The 9969-nt window shown below is 42.6% G+C and overlaps 1 protein-coding gene across 1 annotated transcript; it reads left to right on the top strand.

Annotated features, from left to right (window-relative positions):
• Window positions 1-156: 156 nt before the first annotated feature.
• Window positions 157-9935, top strand: dcst1 (DC-STAMP domain containing 1). Its single transcript, XM_024393911.2, has 15 exons — window positions 157-298; window positions 394-468; window positions 569-697; window positions 812-951; window positions 1296-1464; window positions 1945-2088; window positions 2188-2309; window positions 2582-2739; window positions 3107-3206; window positions 4255-4350; window positions 4557-4683; window positions 4765-4881; window positions 5263-5405; window positions 8735-8845; window positions 9350-9935. The coding sequence occupies exons 2-15, from the start codon at window positions 426-428 to the stop codon at window positions 9587-9589; spliced, it is 1839 nt and encodes a 612-aa protein (XP_024249679.1). The 5' UTR covers window positions 157-298; window positions 394-425; the 3' UTR covers window positions 9590-9935.
• Window positions 9936-9969: the final 34 nt, after the last annotated feature.

Raw genomic sequence — 9969 nt, 5'->3', positions numbered from 1 at the left:
AAACGAGTGGATGCAAAATTATTTAATGGCAGTGATAATGGTTCATTTGAGTGAACTCCGAAGACTCAAAAAAGCACCACATTCCAGTTAGTAGATTCCAGATAATGAGTTGGTGTTTGTGCCACTGATGATCAATTTGATACTTACCGTGTTTGTGTGTGTTTTGTCACAGCCTTGGAGAGGATCAGTAGGTGGGTTCTGCCAGATTTTGCCCACCGGTTCCTCTTTAGTCGGTCACAGGAGTTCCCAGTTGCTCGTTTCTTCCTGGGAGCATTATTTGGTGCTCTCAGCGGTGCAGGTAGGGTCGACTGATTCCACAACGCTACAATGTTTCAGGTTATAATTTGAGCAGTTAATTGTATTAAAACGTGTCTTGTGAATTTTCCCCTCCAGGTTTATTTCTGGGTCTCTTCCACAATGTCTCAATGACCAGTGTAAATAGGCTCTTAGCAGGATATGCTTTTGTTGGTGAGTAGATTATGGTACTGCAATTGAACACTGTTTGGAGTCAATCAGTAAAGTAAACAAATTGGAAACATATTAGTCATGCTCTGTGTGTGTTTTTCAGCTGTATGTATTCTGGGTGGGGCGTTTTCCTCCTACTTTCGCTGCTCGGTCCTCCTGATCTTTCCCAGCATGCTCGGCTCTCGTGGCAGGGCATACCTCATGCTGTTTGTCCTCTACGGCCTGTATAGGGGTAAACTGAAAATAGCTCTGGAAAAAATGTATTGCCTTGATACTTTCCAAATAGATTGCTAGCAGTATGGCTTCGCTGTGGTGTAAACCGGCAATCCTCTGATCATCCTGTCAGGCCCAATCGCTAACATCCACCGTAATGTCCAGGATGTGGCCTTCTCTATGGGGTGCAACATCGAGCTCCAGATCAAACACAGCAAGGTCATGTGGAGGGAGGTGATGGAGCCCTTCATGCAGGTGGTGCAGGGTATTGTGGTAAGTTACACATTATCATGGTCAGTGGACCACTATTGGCAGAATAGCATTAGTGGAAACCAAGACTGTTCTCAGGGCAGGCCTGGTTCTAGCTAAATATATTTGCGATGAGAATTTTCCTAAACTTATTTATCCTAACCTGCTACGTTAATTATCCTAACCTGCTACGAAAAGTCACTTCTGCTAGTCAAAACTGGCAGACCTGCCCTAAGAGCAGTCTGAGTATCCACTAATGCGACACAGTTCACTATTGTATTAGTTCAGTAGGTTTGTTTCACATTATCAACTGATATTTCAAGGATATGCCCTCAACGTTTCCTTCATTCCTTCCTTTACTGGGTCAGGAGGATAATGGGGAGTTCCAGGACGAGGCTAAGAGTGTGAGCAGGAAGTTTCAGAGCATCAGGGATGAGGTCATGGGGCAGTATGGCTATGACTCCATGGAACAGGGCCCTGTTGCTGCTGGCAGCACCCAGGATTTGTATGCAGCAAAGACGATGATGCGATGTGACAGTGAGTGTTGGTTTGCATTTAAAAACCTATTCAGCAGATTGAAGTTGGTTGTTATTGGTCGATAATTAGTTGTGTGTCATGGCTTTCTTCTGTTGAAGGAGAGGCGGACCAAAACGCTGCGTGGTTATTTTTGATACATCTTTAATAAAGGTGACAATAGAACAATATACAAGAACAGTGAAAAACAGCCCTATCTGGTGTAACAAACAAAGACAGGAACAATCACCCACAAAACCCAACACAAAACAGGCTACCTAAATATGGCTCCCAATCAGAGACAATGACTAACACCTGCCTCTGATTGAGAACCATATCAGGCCCAAACACAGAAACAGACAAACAAGACATCCAACATAGAATGCCCACTCAGATTACACCCTGACCAAACAAAACATAGAACATACAAAGCAAACTATGGTCAGGGTGTGACATTGTGAATGTATTAACATTACTCACCTATTTTTCTGCATTGTGCGACAGATGTGGTGGAGCAGGGGATAGAGCGCTGTCGGGAGTGGTTTGAGGTCAAGTGGCAGGACTGCATGGATGCCATCAAAGCCCCAGTCATCAACCACATCCTGTGTGTGTCCATGAGATTCCACTTCCTCTGTGACATCATGAGAGGTAGGGGTTCAACTTCATTGGTAGCCCAGATGTTTAGTCAAGTGGGGTGATATATTTTTCTGATTAGAATGATGTTTGCTTGGTTGCTTTTCCTGTCAGTCATGAAGCCCTGGTGCAGGGAGGATATCCCAGTGGAAGGGAACTTTGGGCAAACCTTCGACAAGCTCAACTTCTCCATTGACGCACTGTCCAGAGAATTCAGCACTAACGTGGTGCTGCAGGTACAGCCCAACTCTTCTGTCTGCTCTCACTAAAACCAAGGCAGTTAAGTAATGAAAGAAATACAAGACTGTAGTTTACACATAATTAGGTCATTTGGAGGTTTTCTCTACTCAAAATACATGTATTATGCCCTACTCTTTTGAAGATGCACTTTGCACAATACTTTAATTGGATGTTATTTACAGTTCCTGAGCTTCCACCTTTCCCTCTCGTGTGTGTGTGTGTGTGTGTGTGTGTGTGTGTGTGTGTGTGCGTGCGAGAGAGTGTGTAGGAGGAGGAGCAGCAGTCTGTGTTTGGTGTGTCAGCCCTACAGGAGGATTTCACAGAGGGTCTGAGTAAAGCCTTCGAGGAGACCAAGGTCATTCTGGACCAGTTTCTGGGCCTCATCCAGCTCCTCCTCTCCTGCACCTTCATCACCATCTTCACCTCGTGAGCCTACTCAACCACACAGCAACTCAGTTAGATATGATAGCATAAATACACATGTCATTCCATCTAATGTAGGGGTGTGTTAGATGTTCTGCTTTTTGAGAAGCTGGCTATTTTAGTTCTCCAAAGTGGCAGTGTCCTTTTCTTTTGTCAGTGATTGGCCAGAGTCCATACATCCAGTTTCCCAGGTCTGAATCAGTCAAGGTTGAAAGCCAGCCTAATGCAGACCTCGAGGACTAAAGTCATGCACCCCTGCATTGGACTCACTGCAGTACCATGATGATGTTTATTTTTATAAAGTGTTTATACAGTTTCTAATGTAATCAACGCATGTGTGCCTCTCTTCGCTCTCTGCCTTCCCGTGAAGAGCGTTTGGCTATGCGAGGCAGTATACACAAGACGTTCGCTTTGACAACATCTACATCACCACCTACTTCAGACAGATTGATGCCAGGAGAAAGAGAGCAGTAAGCAAACAAAAGATAACGTATATATTTGGTCAGTGAAGCTAAAATGTTTAATTTGGCTCTATTCTCCAGCATTTTGGATTTGAGATCAAATGTCACCTTTTATTTGAGGATATTTTAATACATATCTGTTTTATTGTTTAGAAATTAATGCACTTTATGCATTTAGCTCCCCCATTTAAAGGTGTCACAGGTCCCATATTCCTAGCACGCAATGACTACATAAAGCTTCTGACTCTCTACAAACTTGTTGGATGCATTTGCAGTTTGTTTTATTATGCCCAATAGAAAGTAATGGTAAATAATGTATTCTTTTTGGAGTCACTTTTACGTATAGTTTCTGAACAATTTTACATTAATGTGGATGGTACCATGATTATGAGTAATCATGAATGAATTGTGCGTAAGTTGCACAAAGATCATGCCCCCCAAAACATGCTAACCCCTTCCATTACCGATAACAGGGAGGCGAGCGTTTGTGTGGGGTGGGTGATATTTGTATGTCTAACTTTCTCACTCATCATTACTCACGATTCATTCATGAGTATCCGTAATCATGGTGGCATAATGTAGAAGTGTTCAGAAACATTCTTATTTACAATAAAAGTGACTCCAAAATGACAGAATACATTATTTACCATTCATTTCTATTGGGCACTACATAATCTGAAACAACCTAAACAAACCAAATGCATCTAACAAGTTTGCAGTCACAAGCTTGATGTATTCTTTGCACGGAAAATGGGACCAAATAGTACATTTTTGACAAAATTGAATACACTATAAGTGAATTTTTCCAAATACTTATCTTCAAATGGGGGGACTAAATACATAAAATGCTTTAATTTCTAAACAGCAAAACGAGTGTATGATAATACCCTCAAATCAATGGTGACATTCTGTACGGTCGCCTCATGCAAAACATTTGATCTCAAATCCAAAATGCTGGAGTATAGAGCCAAATTAATTGTTTTAGCTTCACTGTCCAAATAAATATGTAGGGGAGGGTATAACGTCTGGAAGCTTATATGTACATTTGACATTTCAGGACAAACGTTATCTGTTACCTTTGAAGAAAGCTGAGCGGGGCCTTTTCATCAACCCCCGCAGCCTGTCCATACATCCCAGTGAGCTTAAACTAGTGGTGCGTTGCTTATCTCTCCTGGGTGTATTTCAATCCAATCATTTTCTCCAATGACTTGTTCATTACTATCTTTCCACTCCTTGCTGACTTTAGGGTTATATAGACTGAAGAACAATCTTGTGATTGATCAAAATACTTGTCCAAGTCTTTTTACAATCACAAAAGGGAGTTAAATCTAATCCCAGATCTGTGTCATTGGGCCACAGATGGCGAGCCTGCTGCAGGTAATCTCTCTGGCTGTGTTTGTCTGTGTGCTACTGGCTGTCGACATGGTCCTCCACCACATCTTTGACATCATCCGCAGACACACTTTCACAAAGTTCTCCCTCACCAGTGAGTCTCACACACACTTTCTCCTGTACCGTATCATTATCACAGTGTGATTGTGTTAACTCATGCCACTGTGTTCCACAGGTAGCCACCACATAGACATCAACGTGGGAGGACAGTCCATGATGGCCAAGCTCCTGAGGAAGACCATCGGGGCCTTCAACACCTCCTCTAACCTGGATATGCAGTCTAGTAACCAGCGTAGGTGGCCTCTCTGCTGTAATCTCACTGCTCAATGTGCCAAAGACGGATGTGCCAGATGTGTGTGTTGTGGCTAGTTAGTGTTGACCTGTCCCTGTCTTACTGGCTACAACACTAATCTGCTCTGGTCTAGTGGTGTACAGCCTTGTCTTGGCTAGATAGTTTAGACAGTGTTGTCAAGAGGCATAGAACACACATATACTCTAGCATCACATGTCTGTCCATATGCAGGATGACAACTAAGAGTTATCCATGCACAATAAAATGGACATTCTCATAGTATGTGCTAATAATCAGGATTAAGTGAGACCACAGATCAGTCAAATCGTGGCAATATTTACAAGATGAACAATCCCCTTTTCTTTTTTTATTCTCTCTCAGACTGTCTGCCCCAGCCGAGGGCTCTCACCATAGAGGACTACCTGTGGAGTTTTGTGCCCCTCTTGATGATGGCGCTGATGTGCTGCCTGCAGGTGTACAGCAACCGCCTGCGCAGAGTCATCGCTGCCTTCTACTTCCCCAAGGTGAGGCCACACACGCCCACTCTCAACCACACCTACCATCCTCTTGGTTGAACGAAACCTCTGCATACTGTAACTCGGATGTATGACACAATGTATAACGTATTAACGGCATGTTAGGCTTGCCTGTATGTAATCTGTAGTATTTGTGTTAATTATAGTTCTCACATTAACACCTTGTCCCAGTCATACATGTAGATCTTAAATCCTCTAAAGGGAATCTCTGCTCTTAAATCATCTGAAGGTAACCTCTGCTCTTAAATCCTCTAAAGGTATTCTCAGCTCTTAAATCTGATAATTGAACGTTCTCTTGTTAAGAGCCTACACTACAGTGTACGTGCCACAAGGTGCTGATTGATTGCTCTGATTTGATATACCCACTTGGATGGTTTCTCTGAAGTTTCAACTGTCTTTCAATGGGTCGAAAGAAAGGTGTATGTATATGTAACCATTTCAAAGATTTTACAGTTCATATAAGGAAATCCGTCAATGGAAATAAATAAATTACACCCTAATCTATGGATTTCACATGACTGGGCAAGGGCGCAGATGTGGGTGGGCCTGGGAGGGCATAGCCGGGCATAGCCAATCAGAATGAGTTTTTCTCCACAAAAGGGCTTTACTTACAGACAGAAATACTCATCAGCACCCCCTCAGACAATCCTGCAAGTGAAGGAGCTGGATGTGGATGTCCTGGGCTGGCATGGTTACATGTGGTATGCGGTTGTGAGACCGGTTGGACGTTCTGCCAAATTCTTTAAAACGACATTGGAGATGGCTTATGGTAGAGAAATAAACATTCAATTTTCTGGCAACAGCTCTGGGGGACATTCCTGCAGTCACCATTTCAGTGGTACACTCCCTCAAAACCTGAGACATCTGAGGCATTGTGTTATGACAAAACTGCACATTTGTAAAGCTGCCTTTTATTGTCCCCAGCACAAGGTGCACATGTGTAATGACCATGCTGTTTAATCAGCTTCTTGATATGCCACACATTTCAGGTGGATGGCTTATCTTGGCAAAGGAGAAATGCTTACTAACAGGGATGTAATATAATTTGTGCTGAATTTAAGAGAAATTGCCTTTTTGTGTGTGTGGAAAATTTCAGGGAACTTTTATTTCAGCTCATGAAACATGGGATCAACACTTTACATATTGCATTTATATTTTTGCTCAGTATAGTAATTAAAATGAAGAGGGAAATAAACTAGATTTATAAGGTCATAATATAATGTATGCAATGTATCAAGACAGGTGACGACATCCACTGTGATCAAAACATCAGTAGTAGCTACATTTAAACTCTGGGATCCTCTACACAACATGCACATAGACATGTTGGCATTGGGTCCAGCCTATGTAACGTTTTAAATAGGCAGGCTAACATTTATTATTCCCCCTTTTTTTTATCCCTGGTGGAATTGGCACAGGGAAGGTTTGAACAAACAGTAGGGTCCTGTCGGTCGACCTCCAAATAAACAAAGAATACAATGTCCCACAAAGTAGAAGCGCTCCTTATACTGTTAGTTTTTGCAGTCGATCTGGATGTCACAAAGGGTGGATTTCCCCGGAGTTCTTATAGATGTGTTACTGATATCTCCCCGGAAATTGGAGCAGCTACTGTGTCGACTGCTGAGTATAAATGAAAATAAAGCAAATCATTGTTCAGAAGAAAGCTTAGCCTTCATTTACATCATTCACTATTTGTGTGAAATTCAACATATAAGCTGAGCTACCTCGTTAAGGCCAGTTGTGCACATTGTTTTTTTATTGTTTTTTATTTCCTTTAATTGTTCCAAAGGAAGCAATGGGTTTAATGAAATGAACACATGAAGTCCAGGAACCTCTAGGCTTATAAGATACACGTTCTTCATAAACATGCACATATGCATATAGGAACGTGACTAAAAGAAGAAACCTAGCCTAATCCAGACGTAATAGATATAACTGTTCATGCAAACTTGTGCACCATTGCTGGTTGAGGTATATTTAAACAATAAGGCACAAGGGGGTGCGGTGTATATGGCCAATATACCATATATGTTCTTAGGCAAGACGCATCGCGGAGTGCCTGGACACAACACTTAGCCATGGTATATTGGCAACATATCACAAACCCCAGAGGTGCCTTATTGCTATTATAAACAGGTTACCAATGTAATTGGAGCAGTAAAAATAAATGTTTTGTCATACCCGTGGTATACGGATTTGTCAGCCAATCAGCATTCAGTGCTCGAGCCACCCAGTTTATAATTCAATAGGCTTTAGCACAATGTGTACACAGAGTGAATGTGGCCCTTTTCCCCCAATCCTGTAAGAAATGCACTGGCTCGTGTGTGTCGAGTAAAGCAGTGCTTACCTGAGAGCAGCTTATTGTAATAGCCTTAGACACTACGTATTCTGCTCATACTGAAGCCCTACCTACAGTACTGCACAGAGGGGCGAAAAAGGCGTGTATACTGTATGCAGAGAAACTAAGAATTAGCGGGAGTAAGAGATTAACGGAGGGAAAGTGGGGATACAGACATTTTTCATGCTGGCATTTCCACAACAGGGAGAGCATTTCAAAGGCATTTTGAGCACTTAAAATTCTGGCCCGGGTTGAAAATGCATGTTTGAAATCTGGCCCTTGAGGTCCAATACACTTCTGGTTTTCATTCTTGTCTAATCAGGGACTGGTTTAGACCTGGGACACCAGATGAGGTGAGTGCAATAGATCAAGTAGGAAGAAAAACCAGAAGTGTTTTGCCATTCCAGGATCATAATTGAATAGCTGCCTGGGTTTACTTAAGGGTTGAAAATGCCAGTGTGAAAGCACCTATAGAGAAACTACAGCGAGGGGAGAGACTGGCGTAGTAGATAGAGTGAAGGATTGCCCTCTGTGTGTTTCACTTAGCACTAAATCAGCTGAAGTGTCATTACTGTTATTAGTCCTCCACTTATGCTCTCTGAAGGGGATTAGTTTCACAAATCAAGCAAAATTAAGCTGCTGCACGTAAAGCATTTGGGAGAGACGTGCAACATGGTGAAAGTGTGCAGCCCACAGACTAATCCAACTGGCCTCAGGTGTTCAGCGCTCCAGAAGCATCCTCATAGTGGACAGTATTGAGTGTTCATACAGCAGTGGTGAAGTCTAGAACCCATGTTCAGGGTGATTCAAATATCTCATTCAACAGAAAAAAAGTTATTATCTTTTCATGTCTCGATTTTTCTATATCTTACCTGACTGTGGCCCTACTGTTCTACACAGTATATTAGCTCATTGTCATTTATCTGACTGCCCCATTTCTCTGTCTGTCCACCCTCTGCTGTGGCTGCCTGTCTGTTAGCGGGAGAAGAGGCGCGCTCTGTTCCTTTATAACCTGCAGATCCAGAGGCGCATCTCATACACCAAAAGGCAACGGACACGACTCATGCAGCTAGGAACAGGAGAGAAAACAGTGCGTACTGTGTGTATTTAACTACTCTCTCATTAAACAGAGTTTAAACATCTTTATTTTCCTAAAGGTCTTTGAACCCTTCTATTTCCTGATTTAGTTGATGGGATGGTTCTTGGATGACCTCTGAGAACTCATGACAGAATGACAGTGCCTTTTAATTTTGAAGTCAAATGGGCTCACTCTTTTCCAGGAATGATGTCCAAGACGAATCTAAACAAACACAAACTCTTTGGGATGCAGCCTCCCTCCCACTCTCCTTCCTGGGCCCTTCTCTCTCCATCCGGTCTTACATGCTGTTGTATTATCCTCTTCTGTCTTCACTAATGCTTTTCGTTCCATGCGACACCCAATAATCTAATTAGGGAAAATATGTTCCTTTCATTGAATTGTACTGTTATTTAACACTGCCCCTTCTACCTCCTGTACTCTCCCCATCCCACTCTCTCTGTTCCTCCCACTTTTCTGCTGTCTCTCTCCCCTTCACCTCCACTCTCTCCCGCTCAGGTGTTGTCTGGTGTGTTGTCTAGACTGGAGAGGCTGGGCTGCAGGCTGCGGTGGTGCTGTGTGTGTGGGGAGAGGCAGAGGGGTGACCGGGCTGTGGAGTGCACAGTCTCAGGCTGCCAGGCGGCCTACTGTCCCCAGTGCTGGAGGGACCTGGGCAGGATCTGTTACGCCTGTGTCCCCACTAGTACCTGGGATCCAATAGAAAGCTGTTCAGACACAGACATGTACTATGTCCATTAGGGCGACCACCTAAATCACATGCAGACACCGTAAAGATATTTAGCATATTAGCCCATTACAGGTTTTGGTCCTCAATCTTCTTCAATAACAATAAAAGCAAACTTGCCGAATGAACAGTTGTTCATCACACACTGTTAAATGTTTATCTTGGTTCATTTCTTTCAAGTATTGTTCTGAAGGAAATTGTTTCATTCCTTGAATCCCTGTCCAAAGTTCTATTTCCTGTGACTAGTTAATAGTTAAATCGACTAGACATGTATAACAATAGCATTTGCTTCTACAGGGGTTTTATTTATTTAGTAATGCTAACAATTGACAACTGGAGATCCAGCTAATTATTTGGGATGTTCAGACAATAGGATGACATATTGTCAGATTAA

The sequence above is a fragment of the Oncorhynchus tshawytscha genome, linkage group LG03 (genome assembly GCF_018296145.1).
Source record: "Oncorhynchus tshawytscha isolate Ot180627B linkage group LG03, Otsh_v2.0, whole genome shotgun sequence".
In the NCBI taxonomy this organism is placed as follows: domain Eukaryota; kingdom Metazoa; phylum Chordata; class Actinopteri; order Salmoniformes; family Salmonidae; genus Oncorhynchus; species Oncorhynchus tshawytscha.
The sequence above is the reverse complement of the archived record's forward strand: the minus strand, read 5'-3'. Positions and strand labels throughout refer to the sequence as shown.

Coding starts and splice junctions, on each gene's coding strand:
- dcst1 (XM_024393911.2), top strand. CDS start 426: ATGACCAGTGTAAATAGGCTCTTAGCAGGATATGCTTTTGTTG. Junction 952..1,295: donor AGGTGGTGCAGGGTATTGTG/GTAAGTTACACA, acceptor TTACTGGGTCAG/GAGGATAATGGGGAGTTCCA. Junction 2,740..3,106: donor TTCATCACCATCTTCACCTC/GTGAGCCTACTC, acceptor CTTCCCGTGAAG/AGCGTTTGGCTATGCGAGGC.